The following is an 18,615-nucleotide window of genomic DNA, read 5'->3' on the forward strand; positions in this document are numbered from 1 at the left end:
TAATGGTTTCACATTTAGGTTGTGTAATATTACTGTTTCACAATGTTTTGTTGTTTCATTTAATATGCAAATCAGATTCAACCATCGCCCACCTTGCTCAATAGATATTGGCATCTACCATTGGAAAAACCCATTTGAACATTAATATTTATTATTTATTTTATTTCTGTCTTTCTCTTGCAGTTGTAATGTCTTGAAGCAGTACCCGGCGCTTTTGAAGGATGTACAGTGAGTGCTGATGGAAACTGCTCCTCCAATATGAGTGTTCATGATGTTGGTGGGAGACGACGCTTTGAGGACTCTGAGTTCACCCTGCGCATCTACCCAGGGGTCATTGCAGAGGGCACCATCTACTGCCCCGTCACCGCCCGTAAGATCACTTCGGCCGCGGAGGTCATCGAGCAGGTAATTGATCGGCTGCAGCTAGATCGGACAAAATGCTACGTCTTGGCAGAAGTGAAGGAATTTGGTGGGGAAGAATGGATCCTCAACCCCACCGACTGTCCCGTCCAGCGCATGATGCTGTGGCCTCGCATGGCCTTGGAGAACCGCTTCAGCAGCGAGGACTACCGTTTCCTGCTCCGGGAGAAGAACCTCGATGGCTCTATCCACTACGGCAACTTGCAGATGTGGCTGCAGGTCACAGAAGAGCGGCGGCGCATGGTGGAGCGAGGCTTCCTGCCGCAGCCCTTGCCGAAGGACTTCGATGACCTTTGTAACCTACCGGATCTCAATGAGAAGACTTTGCTGGATAACCTGCGCAGTCGCTTCAAGCAGGAGAAGATCTACACCTATGTGGGCAGCATCCTCATAGTCATCAACCCCTTTAAGTTCCTTCCTATCTATAACCCCAAATATGTCAAGATGTACGATAATCACCAGCTGGGCAAGCTGGAGCCGCACATCTATGCGGTAGCGGACGTAGCCTACCATGCTATGCTGCAGAGTAGGCAGAATCAATGCATTGTTATTTCTGGGGAGAGTGGATCGGGCAAGACCCAGAGCACCAACTTCCTGATCCACCATCTTACGGCTCTAAGTCAGAAAGGCTTTGCTAGTGGAGTTGAGCAGATCATTCTGGGTGCAGGACCAGTGCTGGAGGTAAGAGCTGATTATACAAACTTAATACATCACAAGGTTGTTGGCAGTGGTTTTTATAGAGCTATGACTTGTTTGAAAGTCTTGTGAAAGTTTATTAAAATGTTTATTAATAAGGGCTAGGCTATATTAATCAACTAAGTACAACTTTTCTTGTGGGTTAAATTGACCCACATTAGTTTCCATGCAATTTACCGAAAATAAACACTATTGAAAACAATAAAAATTCACACAGTAAAAGAAAAATTCTTTATTGTAGTTTGTCAGAAACCAAAAAATGAGAAATTTAACACATTTTTGTTTAAAATTAGCTGCAAAGACAAAATCAACAAAACTATGTTTTTGTCATGACTTCTTTTTGTCTTTATTTGCACACTGAGGTGCAAATAGTCTCTAACATTATTTGTACTTAGTGTGTAAGTAGTATTTATTGTTGTTTGTGCTTCCTCTGCAGTTTTGTTATGTCTGGTTGGTTCTCAAACTCCTGTGAGTGTAAAATGAGTTTCTCACACTCCCTGGGCTGCAACACTCTTGTAATTGAGATCCAAAAAGCAACCCAAAACACACATTTTTGGACAGTGAAACTCTGCTAGATAAAGAAAAAGTAAATTTCTCCAATGTTGAGTAAACTTCAAAGCTTACATTTTATAGGTTTACATTTATTTCATATTTTAGTGTTTGACAATCTACAGTTAGTTTTTTTTTTTACCCTACTTTTGCTGTTTTACAAAGTGTTGATTTTTGGCATGGAAACCAATGTGTTGACCCCAGCACAAAAGTCATAACACAATTTGTACAGCCTTTTTAAAGCACACTATTTGAAGAAGTTTGAAAATTTAGTGTGGGTCAGACTGACCTGAACACAACAGGAAGTTATAGGTTTAAGCTTAGATCTGATCTTTAGTAAACATTACATTCTGTCACGTTCTGTCGTGTGACACTTGGTATCTGTACAATCAACATGCAATATATGTTTGGCTGTGATTGTGTTGCTTCATGCAGTATTTTTAGTCTCAGTGTGAACAGAAAAACTTGTCACGCCAACTTGTCATTTGTCTTAATGAGTCTTTTTCAATCCTGAAGCATTTACTTTTGAGGTCTGAGAGCCATTCGCACTTGGGGCTGTGTTTTAAATACTCAACATCACACCTTTAATAAACCAAGCTATTGTGTTGTGTGCAATTGTAACATTCTTTTTATTTGCTTCCAGATTGTGTGTTTTTGACCTAGATAACACCTATGAGTGATGATAGTATAGAAAAGCATACATTAGGTCATGCTATACAATGTTACAGTCATAACGTAACCGAAAGAACGGGTTTTAAAAGCTGCTCTTGTGGATTCCAATGATGCCAGTAATTCCACTTGGCTTTTGTCACCAAGACACACATGATGCTTTTTTGATAACATTATCACAGTTAGTGTGGTTTAGTGCTTTTCTGTGTGTAGTTTACCGGAAGGGTTTTTTGTTACTGGAAGAATGGAAGGTTAAAAGTCAGAATCGAAAGAATTTGTTTGCACGCATTTATTAAAGTGTACTTGAACCATAAGAGGCTATGATAAAATCAATACAGCTGTCTCTTGTGGCGTATTGCTTTATGTTGTTGCCAGCATTTTATAAGTCGCTAATGTGCAATAAGTACATTCATTATTAATAATAATCTGACAAAACATAAACCTCTTATGCCAAGTAATATAGGTCATTGTTAGGCAGGACTGTAGATAGCTTCACTAATGTAGTTACTGTTAACATTCCACTGATGTTCAGCATATATTGCCTCATCAAATACTGTTTGTTGTGATCTGTTTTAAAATTAAACACTGTAAAAGATATTTGAAGTCTAAAATTTAAATTTTATGTTGGTTCAACTGAAGTGACAGTATGAAAACATTCACAAAAGTTAATTGAGCCAACTGAAATGTTTGACATTTTATAGTGAAAGGATAGTTAATCTAATAATTAAATTAAATCATGGCATGATTAACCTTGTTTCTTCTGTGGAACACACAAAGAAATGTTTAGCAGAATGTCTGTCTGAATCTTTTAAGCTCCAAAAAAGAGAGAAAAAACCCTACACTTCTATACCCATATTCTAGTTCCATATAGATAATTTTGTGTCAGAACAAGATTTTATTTGTTTAATTTTTATTTATATTTTATTTATTTTTGGAGCAGAAGCTCTTAAATCACTTGCTCACACACCCACAACATGAGGGTGAATAAATGATGATCGAGTTTAATTTTTTTGTGAACTGTCCTTGAGTCATGGCTAGATGTATTTTAGGCTATGTACTACAGACTATATTGGTCCCACTTTATATTAAGAGGCCTAAACTATGTACTTGCGTCAAAAAGTACAGTGTGCTTATTGTGTTTATATTGTATTGCAAAACACTTGCTGCTATTGAGGTGGGATACGGATAAGTTTAGGGACAGGTTTGGTGGTATGGGTAGGTTTAAGGGTGGTTTAAAGGCTGTATCAGCGATTTCAAGCCTGAAACATAAAGTGTCAAATTCAGCTGACCTTTCTTCATGATCCGCTCTCTGTCTGCCCCATAAATCGGCTGTAAAAAAAAACGCATCTCTGTGGTCAGCCTAGGGTCCGAGATATGCCAAAAAAACAATCGGTGCTACCAACCATTCCACAGAAAAACAAACAGTGTTCCAACCAATCACTGTCAGGGGTTTGGTGTTGTGGACTTTCGCTCCGCCTCCCTCACATCCCTGCACCAGTACGAAAGTCCACAACACCAACCCCCTGACGGTGATTGGTTGGAACACTGTTTGTTTTTCTGTGGAATGGTTGGTAGCACCGATTGTTTTTTTTGGCATATCTCGGACCCTAGGCTGACCACATAGACGTGTTTTTTTACAGCCGATTTATGGGGCAGGCAGCGAGCAGATCGTGAAGAAAGGTAAGCTGAATGTGACACTTTATGTTTCAGGCTTGAAATCGCTGATACAGCCTTTAAGGTGTAAGGGATGGGTCAACGGTGTGACTATAAATGTCATTACAGAAATTATTTACAGGTGTAATTACATTCAGGTATCTTTTAAACTATAAGTACAATGTTAAAACATGTATGTACACAAGTGCATTGTATCAAATGATTAATTTAAGTGTAAGTACATAGTAGTTAAGGCCACTTAATATGTCTCCCTTATTTAACTCACCAGATTAAATTTGTAGTAGAGTGCTATGAACTAAACTGGTTGTTTAAGATTAGTAAAATGCCTAAAATGCAAATGGATTTAAATTTTTCCTTTTCAATCTAAAACTTGATATAATCAGACTTTTTGACTTGTCGTCCACATGCTTCCAAAAGGCTAATGTTTAAGCATATGGGTTAATGTCCAACCATCTGGCACAATTGAATGGCTCTCAAGTGGGGAGGATGGGCTTTAATTGTTTGCAGAGTGAGATTGTGGATCTGCTCATTACTGATTAATGCAGAGCGTGTAGAGTGGCCGAGCACACAGACGTCTCTTCCTCTTTACTCACATGGAGGTGACACATCTGTCATGCTTTCTAATGACAACACTGCCAGTTTACACAAACACATTCTGTGCCCGAAGCTCTTTAAGTGGAAGGGATTTTAAGGGTGGTGTACAAGTGTGTAGTATTAATCTTTTAACTAGTTGTGTTTGCTAATTTGTCTGACATGAGTGATACATAAAATCATCTGGTGTGTTGAAGAGATGTATTACTTTCTTAAGCTATCAGATTAAAAAAAAATCTTATTTACACTGAAGGTGAAGAACCTGATTTAACATTATGATGGAAACTCTTTTAAGGGGAAGCACCACTCATAGATTTCTTAAGAAAAAATCTTCAGCTGTATATTGATTTGAAGCTTAATTTTTACAAATGTTAAACTGTTTCCTTCAAGCACGTTGATGTGATGCAGCCTGTTCTTCAAGTCCTGGAAAAGAAGTTCAGAAAGGCATTCTTGTACAGTTGAAGTCAAAAGTTTACATACACCTTGCAGAATCTGCAAAATGTTAATTATTTTAGCAAAATGAGAGGGATCATACAAAATGCATGCTATTTTTTATTTAATACTGACCTAATTAAGACATAAAATATGTTTACACAAGGTGATATCAGGTAATTTGGGCCATCAGGTAAAACGGGCCATTTAAGGTGGTTTAAGTGCAATATCTCCTTAAAAGTTAACAGTCAGTGACTGCCAAGAATTTCAAACTGTTGCCATAAAAGTTTTTGACATTTAGCTAATTATTTTATTGGTCTGAGGTTGTTAAGGGTGGAGGGGCAATGCCTCATTTTGAGGTGAGTAAAAAGCAAGGTGAGGCCTGACATATCCAATCTTACTTCTCAATAATAAGGATGATAAATCAATAAAAAACAAATGCACATTTAGAAATAATGATTCATAACCCATGTCTTGATGGCCTCTGTGAGATAAAATGCAGATTAAGAAAAAATGAGCCGATTATTTCAGTAAAAATGGGCCACCTTCTGAGTAGTGTTTAGGCAGACATTTGAGTAGTTCATCTTATTATTTATATTATTAATAGATTGTATTATTGCATTTGTGACAGACCTTTTTTACATTATACCTTCCGGCCCATTTTTGCTGATCAGCCGGCCCATTTTACCTGAACACTGCAATCTGAAAAAATGTGGGGCACCTAATGTTTCAAAACCTGTAGGGCCTGAACAATTATATTTTATTACATCACTTCAGCACAAAATATTAAAAACAGTCCTTATTAATCATAAGAACACAGTTAAATGTCATACATTGGTTTTTTGTTAGTGTCCCAAGCGATGAACCAAAACGTGGCCCAATTTACCTGATATCACCCTATAGTCCACAAGAGAAAATAAGTTGAATTTTACTCTTTACTCTTGATTCTTAATACTATGTTGTTACCTAAATTATCTACAGCTGTTTTTAATCAGTGATAGTTGTTCATGAGTCCCTTGTTTGTCCTTCAGTTTAACACAAGCATTTTTCAGCATTTTTGTGTATTTGAACCCTTTCCAACAATGACTGTAAGATTTTGAGATCCATCTTTTCACACTGAGGTCAACTGAGAGACTCGTATGCAACTATTACAGAAGGTCCATATGCTTACTGATGCGTCAGAAGGAAACCTGATGCATTATGAGCCATGGGTGTAATACTTTTGAAAAGAATGAAGATTTGTACATTTTTCTTATTTTGCCTAAATATCATATTTTTTTCAGTATTGCCCTTCAGAAGCTACAGAGGATACTTATGTTTCCCAGAAGACAAAATAAGTTAAATATACCCCAACCTAATGCATTGTTTTAACTTTGAAGCAACAGTGAGTGTTTGAACCTTCTGTAATAGTTGCATGAGTCTCTCAGTTGTCCTCAGTGTGAAAAGAAGGATCTCAGAATCATACAATCATTGTTGGAAAGTGTTCATATAGACAAGAATGCTTAAAAACCCAATAATTTGTGGAACTTGTGGATTTTTCTGAAGAACAGCAGGCAGTTTAACTGTTCAGAACAAACAAGGGACTCATGAACAACTATCACTAAACGACAAAATCAGCTGTGGATCATTCAGGTAACAACACAGTATTAAGAATCAAGGGGATGTAAACTTTTGAACATGGTCATAATTCAACTATTATTCTCTCATGTGGACTATATGTAAACATCTTTTATGTGAAATATCTTATTCAGGTCAGTACTAAATAAAAAATAACATGCACTTTGTATGACCCCTCTCATTTTGGTAAAATGGTTAACATTTAGCAGATTCTACAAGGTATATGTAAACATTTGACTTCAACTGTATGTGGAAAAGGTGGTAGTTGCAAGAGCTTTAATTTGTACGCCACTTTCTTCTTCAGCAGGCTTTTGTAATGGGTATGATCTTCTCTGAATCTTACCGTTTCTGCTCGAGTGAGAATATCAGTTTCAAAGGCTCATCTCAGACTGGCGTTCTGCCAGAGCGGTAGCGTTGATAGTTGGGAGTCTGTGTTATGAGTTGGCTAATATGTAGTGAGGATTATTCATCCAACAAAACTTCTGCTGTCATATTTAAAGAGTTGTTGACTCAGTACTTGGGATTTGTGCGCTGCTGGTATCTTTAGTCATAGAAGTGTTGCGTTGTAATGCGTCAGATGATTTGTAAAGACTTAAGTTTCGTTATTCCGAAACCTATATTTTGTGTTATCAAATAATTATACAGAATCTGTTTGAAAGCACCTTATGTGTGGAAAGGTTTTAGTTTTTTTTTCTAATACATGCTTGAAAAAGTTTCCGTAATTATTTTTTGGTATTTGGACTTTTGCTCGTAAAATTTCTCTGATGTCATTTTCTGCGCTCCAGTTTTCGCAATATCCAAACTTTGGCACAGTCCTCAGCTCTGTAGTTTACTTCAGTGATTCGGTGGGTTTAAAGGTATTTGTGTGATTGTGTGATGGTGTGTGTGAGGTAAGGGTCTCTGGGAGTTTGGCAGGCTGCTTGGGTTCGTTTCCAGGCCTAAGTGAAGCTTGGTGTTTTTCAGTCCAACAGAAACATTCCAGCTAGAGCCATATGAGAGTCAGCCCGGGTCACAGCATGGCTGTTCCTCCTCTGCAGACTATAATGAATCTTTAATACCTACTGTCATTAGTCTTAATGCGCTACTGGGATTATTGTGAATCACTGCTATAGCACTGGGTGGGGCAGCAGAGTTTGGGGGATTTACTGTATGTTAGTATTCATTATCCTGGCAGAGATGTTCTGGTATGTATTAAAGCCAGTAGTATCTTGGTCATTTTGTTTTTATGTTATCAAGAAAAAAAACAAAAAAAACTGGATTTGGTTTGTCTCATCTTTTATTCACACACTGTACAACTTTATAAAGCCCAGACAAAACTTTAATTAAACAGTTTTGGCTTTATAAGGTTGTAAAATATGTGCATAAAACTATTTGTTTATACAGTTATATTATGTTGATGTAAAACAAACTGAATGTTTTAAATCTAAAATTTCTGTAGTGGAAACTCGATCTCATGAGAAAACATTGCTATGTTCGGAAGTTGCGATTTTGTATGGAGTCATGTGATGTGGTTTGTACATAAGCATATGATTTTTAGCAAAAATGTAAGCATGAATGTCCATCCCTAAACCTAATTGGCAGTGGAGAGTAAGCAGATGGGCTTTAATTGTTTGCAGTGCAGAAATGTACAAATGAGACTGTAAAAATAAATGCTGCTCCACACAAACTGTTATCATTTACATGTTTGAAATGAAATCAAACTCCATCTCTGCATATGCTGTGAGTTTAGGTTTATTATAACATTAATCTGGGAATGCGTCGTGTGCCATTTCATCTGATTTGTAAGGTAAATCATTTATAAACCTATGCAAACGGGTGAATGCATTAGTATCTTTCTTAATATGCTAGCTGCTCATCACAATCTCAAAATAGTTTACATGTTTTGATGTTTACATATTCTAGAAATTACAGTGGCTGTACCATTTCTCTTGTAAAGAAATGGCTAAATGTTAAAGATTAGGTGGACATTTGAATTAAATGTTGTTTAGTCAATCTTAAACAAGGATTAGATTGCGCAGTAATGTGTAAAAACTATAGTCACGCAGTTGGCGCCCTCTGCAGTCATTTGTTATAATGGATAATGTACGTTAGCTCTATTGTTTATAAAACATTGTGTGTTTTAACAGTTTTGTTTAATAATATGATTTATGTACAGTCGTGGCCAAAAGTTTTGGGAATTACATAAATATTGGAAATTGGAAAAGTTGCTGCTTAAGTTTTTATAATAGCAATTTGCATATACTCCAGAATGTTATGAAGAGTGATCAGATGAGTTGCATAGTCCTTCTTTGCCATGAAAATTATTAATTAACTTAATCCCGAAAAAAAAAAAACTTTCCACTGCATTAAGAAGGCTTCAGGGCGTCCAAGAAAGTCCAGCAAGCGCCAGGATCGTCTCCTAAAGAGGATTCAGCTGCGGGATCGGAGTGCCACCAGTGCAGAGCTTGCTCAGGAATGGCAGCAGGCAGGTGTGAGCGCATCTGCACGCACAGTGAGGCCAAGACTTTTGGAAGATGGCCTGGTGTCAAGAAGGGCAGCAAAGAAGCCACTTCTCTCCAAAAAAAAAAAAAACATCAGGGACAGATTGATCTTCTGCAAAAAGTATGGCGAATGGACTGCTGAGGACTGGGGCAAAGTCATATTCTCAGATGAAGCCTCTTTCCGATTGTTTTGAGCATCTGGAAAAAGGCTTGTCCGGAGAAGAAAAGGTGAGCGCTACCATCAGTCCTGTGTCATGCCAACAGTAAAGCATCCTGAGTCCATCCATGTGTGGGGTTGCTTCTCATCCAAGGGTATGGGCTCACTCACAATTTTGCCCAAAAACACAGCCGTGAATAAAGAATGGTACCAAAACACCCTCCAACAGCAACTTCTTCCAACAATCCAACAACAGTTTGGTGAAGAACAATGCATTTTCCAGCACGATGGAGCACCGTGCCATAAGGCAAAAGTGATAACTAAGTGGCTCGGGGACCAAAACGTTGATATTTTGGGTCCATGGCCTGGAAACTCCCCAAATCTTAAAACTTGTGGTCAATCCTCAAGAGGCGGGTGGACAAACAAAAACTCACTAATTCTGACAAACTCCAAGAAGTGATCATGACAGAATGGGTTGCTATCAGTCAGGATTTGGCCCAGAAGTTGATTGAGAGCATGCCCAGTCGAATTGCAGAGGTCCTGAAAAAGAAGGGCCAACACTGCAAATACTGACTCTTTGCATAAATGTCATGTAATTGTCGATAAAAGCCTTTGAAACGTATGAAGTGCTTGTAATTATATTTCAGTAGATCACAGAAACAACTGAAACAAAGATCTAAAAGCAGTTTAGCAGCAAACTTTGTGAAAACTAATATTTGTGTCATTCTCAAAACTTTTGGCCACGACTGTATATGAATGATTGCCTCATTGCTATTATCTATGTGTTTTAAATCATTTTAAAGGCTATTGTTTACTCACATCTGTTTTTATTACTAGAAAAATTCATTATAATTATCCGATTACTCGATTAATCGTCAGAATATTCGACTGATTAGTCGATTACCGAAATAATCGTTAGCAACAGCCCTAAATCCAAATCCAAGTATTTCAACTATATCATTGGTGTTTTTTCTCTCTGAATATAATCCACAAATGTGAACCTGACCCACAAAAGCAGTCGTAAGTAGTACGGGTATGTTTGTAGCAATAGCCAACAATACATTATATGGGTCAAAATCTGTTTTTCTTTTATGCAGAAAATCATTAGGTTATTAAGTAAAGATCATGTTCCATGAAGATATCATAAATATATCAAAACTTGTTTTTTGATTAGTAATATGCACTGCTAAGAACTTCATTTGGACAACTTTAAAGGCAATTTTCTCAATATTTAGATTTTTTTTGCACCCTCAGATTTCGGATTTCAGATTTTCAAATAGTTGTATCTCGGCCAATATTGTCCAATTGTCAAATATATATATATATATATATATATATATATATATATATATATATATATACTTTTTTTATTTCAAATAAATATATATATATATATATATATATATATATATATATATATATATATATATATATTTATTTGAAATAAAAAAAGTGTTCAGACCCTATCTTCTGTTCCTTTTCAAATCACTTTGTATATCTGTTTTTGAGCACAAATAAATAAAGGTGTGATTTATCATGTAGATGTTGCTTGGTAGCCTTCAGGTGTGTCCAGTCTAGTAATGCAATAAATATTTATGAGAGATCATAATGTCACAGTAGTAAATTTTACATAGACTTCCTCGAAATTAACCTCAAAATTTTAGCCTGACTCATGACATTCTCCACAGATGTGATTTAAGCATAAACCTTTCACATAAACGGTTATAACTCTGTTTTGTCATGTAGGGTCAATATGACTAAGTAACAGATATTCGTGATCTTCAGTGGTAAGAGTGAAAGGGTTAAGCCACAGTATCTGTCTAATCAGTTAAAATCATTTTTAATCAGTTATCCACTGAAAAATATTAAATTCTGTTGTAAACGCAGTGCAGGTGTCCTGATAAATCCTTATCTGAAGTGCTTGGCATTGTCTAGTCTCACAGAGCCAGATGTCTGACTATCAGTATGAAGTCTAGATCACATTGCTACTGCTTCTGACCCAGCCAATTAGTTTAAAGCTTGCTATTTTTTGTCATTAACATAAACATTATGCTAGATTACTGTGTTCTGTAGTGGTTTACAAATGATAGCATTTATTGTTCTTGTGGCATTTAATGTTAGCATTTATTTTGGCCCACCTATTTTCATAGTCTGTATGCAAGCTAGCATTATCTGGACTGGACGGTTGAGATAAAGAAATGGCAAAATAAAAAATCCATGTAGAGAGATTGATTTAAGCCAGAAGAGAGAGTGATGTATTCAGTAGTTTTTTATTTTTCTTAATTTAATGTCATGGTAATAAAATAGAGTTTTATAAATGTCCTTTACACTTAAGTAAATAAATAAATAAAATATAAAAAAACTTTGCTAGATTTTCAGTGTTTATACACCATCACAGACAGTGAAAAGGATTCATTCTGCTTGCATTCCCAGGGTTCCTGCATGCCTCTCCGCAGACCTTTGGTCCTGGTGTGGTTTCATTCCACCAGAAACTGTCAGTTTATCTCAGTGCGATAAATCTCATCCTCTCTGTGCGGATATGCCTAAAAACTTGAAAACTTTTTTTTTCTTTCAAACATTGTGAAGCACTTTACTTGCATACAGGAAAAAAAGAATTGGAAAGACTGAACTTTGTCAACTGAATTGCTAGTAGGGCTGGGCCGATAAACGATATCATATCAAATAAATCGCGATAAAATTTATGTTAATAACGATGATAAGCTCTAGACATTTTTTGCTCGATATGGATTAATCTAAGAGCCAATCACACAGCAGAAATATGCGACAACAGCCAATCAGCGTGCAGGGTGCGTGTGCACGTCAAAGTACAAAGTTAATTTCCTACCGCACTTTGCGCAGCAAACTTAACACCAGGACGAAGCAGCGACGAAAGTGAATCTAACCTCGAGTTATTATCCAAAGATGTTGAAATTGTCGACAAAAAAGGTAGCACGAATTCCGTTATATAAGTGGTTTGGCTATCTGAAAAGTGACTCTCAGCTCAGCTGGGAGTTTGGCGCGATTGTTAAAACTGAAACCGAAAGCAAAACACGCACACGCATTCAAAAGCAATTTTAATCCCCCTTGTTTAGAGAGTGACTCCCCAATGCACGCAAATTAGGCTCCATGACATATCTAGGCTGTTATTAGTATGTAGGCTATAAGAGGTTGTGTATCATGCTTGAAATATTCGGTCTCTATTTGCTCTTTGAATATTTAGAGAGTAGCCCACTTTGATTATGGCTGAATTGTCTGCACTTAATACGATTAAGAAAGAACTATGTTGTAATTGTTTGTTATTTATACTGTTTCAAAATGCAGTGGTTGCCTCTAATTTAAATAGCTCAACCTATAATAGAGAAAATAAACAATTGTGTTAATAATAAATAGATAAATAAATAATTGTGTTACAAATTATGTTTTTACAATAACTTTATGTTTACATTTTGTACATTTACTCTGATTTACCATACTCTGTCACAACTTTTATTTTTTAATTTATTTTAGTAAGTTGTTTTAATTTTTAAGGCCAAATCTGTCATCTGTTTTTGTTAATAAACTATACTTTAAAATGTAATTTAATGAACCCTTTAATTTTTGTTAAATACTATTTTAAAGCTGGCAACATCAACAGCTTATATCGAAAAATATATCGTTATCGTTCAATATGGGAAAAAATTATCGAGATCACATTTTTTGCCATATCGCCCAGCCCTAATTGCTAGTAGGTCTGACAAAGAAAATGGCCAATGATTAAGCTCATTCGTTGTTGGCACAGTTTATTATTGTTGTAAAAGGCCTGACTGTTTGTTGATTACGTTCACCTAGATGTTCAGACCAGTGCATGAATTGCATTGTTAAACGTTAGATAGTAAACACACTGTCCATGCCAATGAATAGCTTTGCTTCTCCTTACAGCCGTGCATTATTTATTTATACAAATCAATCAAGCTTTTACACCATGTCTTGTAGTGGAGAGAGAGCATGACTAGTAGTTTAGATATAGTGAAAGGCGATGAAGGCTGGTATGGAACTAGGAGTTCTCTTAATATTGATCATATAGCTTTAGGGGTGGGCGATAGGGCTAAAATATCATATCACAATTTTTTTCAGAAAGTTGTCTGAGCAGTACAGCCAAACTAATTCCCCTATTTTAAAACCAAAACCTTACAAGGTAACAAAATAGACAAAAAGAATAGCAGATATTTAGGCAAAAGTGAGCGAAGATAAAAAAATCTTTGTCATTATTTTATCCTTGTTATTAAAAAAATAAGAACAAAGATAGGCTACATGTTACAAATACGCATAAACACACAAACAGTGCTTTAATGTTCAGGTACGGTGTATTTATCAGTAGCATTCAAGAAATTTAAATAACAAATATAGAAATAAAACACTATATGTGTAAATTATACATTTGACTCTTATTAGAGCAACTGCATTAAAGTTCTTCAGTCAAGAGCAGATAAAACCTGTTGAACAAAACTTATTTTGAATAATATTGTTAACTAAACAGTTGCTGGTCCCCAGTTACTTCCAGAGTATTTGATTATTTTTTTCCCACTATCAAAGTGCTACTGTTATCCAAATTCTTCAAAATATCTTCTTTTGTGTTCAGCACAAGAAAAAAAAATATTAGAGATTTGGAACAACATGTGAGTGACTCAATTTTTGGGTGAACTGTTCCTTTAATGACAATCGGCAGCATGTTATCCACGCATCTAATATACAAGCGCACATCCGTTTTTCTCTCAACTGTTTACTTTCACTTTAGACATAACCAACTGTGTTTATATGTAATCCTTGCGTGTTTTTGACAGTATTAGCAAATCAGATGCCAAAGGTGCTAAATAATGTTATTTTACCAGCAAGGCTTTGAAGCACATGCAAATAATGTACTTTTGTGATTGCGAATACAAATAAGTGCAGTGTCCCATGAGTGAATGTGTGTTGTGTTGTACAGTGCATTGAGACTGAGGCACACTGTAGCAAGATACTACAATATTTATTAAAAAGCAAATCGTGGAGACAATTTTATCATCCACGATTAAGAAATAGTGTATAAAGTAATTTTTTTTCTGAGTAGCACACTGACATAAATCTCCATGCAAAAGCATGTCCTGTTTTATTGAACAATGTCTCGTTTTTAAGCTATTTTGTAGCCACAGGAACTTGTAAATTACACTCATGTCATTTAGGAAGGTCACATCCACATTCCAGCCTTTTCAACATGTCGAAATTAAAATTTATGATACGAATGTTTGTATTTGCAATAGCTTACGTCTTCACTGTATGGTTTTTGTAATATCACTGGTGATGCTGAAGTGTTTTAGTCAGACACAGATGTTCTTCTTATCCATTCACACATAATGCATGGGTGTTTGTGAAGGCTGCACTTGCATTATTCTTCAGCACCTCCACACAAAATAGCTGCCTTAAAGGGATACGGCACCCAAAAATAGAAATTGTCATCATTTACTCACTCTCAAGTTCTAAGCCTGTATGAGTTTCTTTCTTTTACTGAACACAAAAGACAAAAATTTGAAGAATGTTGACGGTAGCCATTGACTTCCATAGTATGGAAGTTAAACCTGTAAAGGGAAACACCAATAGGCCCCAGAAAGTTCCAAAAAGGTCCAAAAAAGCACATACGCTTTTCGTGGTGGTAATCCATACAACCCAGAGGAACAAAATAAAATAAAATAAAAGTCTATGAAAAACAATTAAAAAGTTGGAAAATCTGAATTTCTGAGTTGAATGGAATGCAGTATAAACAACCTGTTTTACTGTAATTGGTAGTGGTTTTGTCACTACATACATGGCATTTTTGCTGAAAAATGCGTTGTTGTCTGTTTAGGACATGGTTAATGATGTAATGTGTTTTTAGATGCTGTTTAGATATCCATGTCGTCTTTAACCAGCTCATGTGTGACACTTGTCATGCCATTTCCTGTGTATTTATGGCCTCTAACCATATGAAGCACACTGTCAGTAAGAGGATCAGCATTACTGTCCTGCTAAGAATAAAGCTCTTGTCACTAAGGAATGTTGCCTGCGGTGTAACTGGTGGTGTGACTTCTGAACTGTCCACAACAGTCATCAAAGAAACTGTAGTAGTCTTTGTGTTGGTCAGATACTTTTGTAGTGATTTATGGCTTACATTTCATGGGCATTTCACTCTTACTGCAGGTTGTTTTGAAGTTTAACAGTTTAATGCAGTGGTCACCAATTAGGGGTTTCAGACCCAAGACTGGTTCCACACAAAGTCATTTCTTGAACATTTTCATATTTTACCATACAGTTCTGAACACTGAAAACATGCACACTAGTTTAGTTCTTTATGTTTTATGTTAAAAAATAATTTGAGTTTAATTTTATATTGAACAAATCAGTATCGAAGGCTATGAAGTACTCTTTTATAGCTACAGTTGAGGTCAGAAGTTTACAGAATCTGCAAAATGTTAATTATTTTATTAAAATAAGAGGAAACATACAAAATACATGTTATTTTTTTTTTTGTACTGACCTGAATAAGATATTTCACATAAAATACACTAGTTTTTCAGCATTTTTGTGTATTTGAACCCGTTCCAGTAATGACTGTTTGATTTTGAGATCCATTTTTTCAGGACATCTGAGGGACTATTATGCTAACTCTAACCATTACAGAAGGTTTAGAAGGAAACACAATGCTTTAAGAGCCGGGGGATGAAAACTAGGGTTGGGTCGATAGACGATGCCATCGTCCATCGCCGATGGCCGATAGACATCACCATGCTGAGCCGGCATCGCGAAATGAAAACGGTTTCGAATATCGACACGAAATCCATAACTTTTTGTCAGCATGGTCTGAAGATGATCCGAGTCAAATTTGGTGAAAATTCGACTAACGGTCTAGGAGGAGTTCGAAAAAGTAAGTTTTCTACATTAATTAAAATGGCGAACAGGAAGTTAGGCCAATTTTGGCATAATTGGTATCAATGTTCTCGGCCTCACCCAAGGAATGTTTTGAGATCACTTTTATTACAATAAGCCATTTTTTTCTGAAGTTATTAGCATTTTTCGAAATTTCGTTATAACTTTTGACCACAAGGTGGCGCTGGCCCCAAAATTTTTATGTACATTCAGGGCATGGTGCTGAACATTTTTGTAATTATTTTCGAAAACGATAAGTTAATCCGTTCTCAAGATACAGCATTTTAAAGCTAAATTCAAAATTCAAAAAAACACAGCTGTGGATCATTCAGGTAACAACACAGTATTAAGAATCAAGTGTGTGTTAACTTTTGAACAGCGGCGTACAGTATTTTAATGTATTTTAAATACTAGGTATTATATAATTCCTTATTTATACTGATCTAAAAAAAGAAAACCATAATATTGCTTAGTGTAACCATGGTGTTTATAGTTGAAACATCTATAGCAACTATAAAATAAAGCAGTTTCTAGTCACAAATGCAACACTATATCACTCTTAAATGTGCTCTGTTGTCATGGAAATTACTGCATACTGAAAAATATTCTAAGGATTGTAATTTTATTTATGTATTTTTTGATTCTGAAGTGAAATGTGACCAAGACGTGTTTTCGTGGGTACAGTATTATTGTTCAAACCTTTGCTAAGAATGAAACAGAAACTGAAATTAAACATTATAAAATAACATAAATTAAATACCGGCGCTCCACTGTGTTGCTTAATTGTCTTTAATCACACAGTCTTTTCATTTCTAATTTAGTCTGCCCTCATTAATGTCTATACTTGCATAAGTCACCTGCAGAGATGTTTCATAGTTATGAAAGCAATAAAGAATTTTTACAGTGCAAAATATTTGCGTATGGCTTTGTTTGCATTGGTGGGTCCTGTCAGAGGGTTTTCAAACTGGTCATTGAGAGTTCAGAGTGCACTCGACAGATACCTGTAACGCTCAGCAGGACACTGGAGGGAATCCCTGTGTTTGTTTCCTCATCACAGCTAATCAGATTGGCCTCCTTTCTCAGAGTTCCAAGTGGGATGTTTTACTAAAGTATGTTGGTTCCCCCCTCCCCCAGCAGCCAGCCGGCCCCATGTGATTAATGTGGGCTGTGTTTCTGGTCACCACCTGTTTCTTAGCAAGCAATAGCACAGAACTGCAATGCAGCCCTAAAGCTGTAGTGTTTACAGTTATAAACCACATTTATGCAATGTGTGGGCGACCGTAGACATTTAAAGAGATAGCAGACCCAAAAACAAAAGGATCTGTCATTGTTTTCTCACCCTACGTTGTTCTCAACATTTAAAAATGGCCAAAACCATTAATAGAAGCAGCTGTGAAATTCTACGAAGCTTGTTTTTTTTTTCACAGAAGCAAGAAAACATGGGTTTGGAATGGCATGAATGTTTAAATCATGAGAGGTGTTTTAACATTTTATTCATGCTCAAAAGTAGTTTTAGAAGTAGTTTGAATGAAATGAAACTTCTGTCATCATTTACTCACCCTCATGTCAATCCAAAACTGGATGACTTTTTTTATTCTGTATTGTTTTGTCAATAAAATTTAAGTCATTGGCGTCCAGTGTTGTTTTGGACCCTGTTGACTTTTATTGCATGGGGAAAAACAGTCAAATCATTCTTCGAAATATCAAAACCTGAAACCTGAAGAAGAAAGTCTTCTTCAACCAAAAAACACACTATTATCTATTAAAACTCACAATAATATTTAAAATATTAGCAAGCTTAATATATACAGTCAGGTCCATATATATTTGGACACTGACACAATTTTTATTATTTTAGCTGTTGACCAAAACATATTCAAGTTACAGTTATACAATGAATATGGGCTTAAAGTGCACACTCTGAGCTTTAATTTTTAGGGCAGTCTCATCAAATTGGTAGAAAGGTTAAGGAATTACAGCTCTTTAATATGTACCTCCCCCCTTTTTCAAGGGACCATAAGTAATTGGACAGTTGACTCAACAGCTGTTTCATGGACAGTTGTGGGCTATTCCTTCATTTTTTTCTACATCAATTAACCAGGTAAAAGGTTTGGAGCTGATTCTAAGTGTGCCATTTGTATTTGGAAGCTGTTGCTCTGAACCCATCATGCAGTCAAAGGAGCTCTGCATGCAAGTAAAACAGACAATTGTTAGGCTTCAAAAACAAAAGAACTGCATCAGAGAGATAGCAGGAACGTTAGGAGTGGCCAAATCAGCAGTTTGGTGAATTCTGAGAAGAAAAAGAACACACTGGTGAGCTCAGAAACATAAAAAGGTCTGGATGTTCACAAAAGACGACAGTATGGTGGATGATTGGATGATCCTCTCCACGGTAATAAAACATTTTACAACATC

The 18,615-nt window shown here is 36.1% G+C and overlaps 1 protein-coding gene across 1 annotated transcript in view; it reads left to right on the plus strand.

Annotated features, from left to right (window-relative positions):
* The first annotated feature begins 234 nt into the window (after positions 1–234).
* The window catches only part of myo9aa (myosin IXAa), a 119,783-nt gene continuing 101,402 nt past the window's right edge, over positions 235–18,615 (plus strand). The window contains exon 1 of the mRNA XM_073836549.1: positions 235–1,101. Within this exon, the coding sequence (XP_073692650.1) occupies positions 259–1,101 (843 nt within the window). The 5' untranslated portion in view covers positions 235–258. The remainder of the gene's footprint in view (positions 1,102–18,615) is intronic.

The sequence above is a fragment of the Garra rufa genome, chromosome 3 (genome assembly GCF_049309525.1).
Source record: "Garra rufa chromosome 3, GarRuf1.0, whole genome shotgun sequence".
In the NCBI taxonomy this organism is placed as follows: Eukaryota; Metazoa; Chordata; class Actinopteri; order Cypriniformes; family Cyprinidae; genus Garra; species Garra rufa.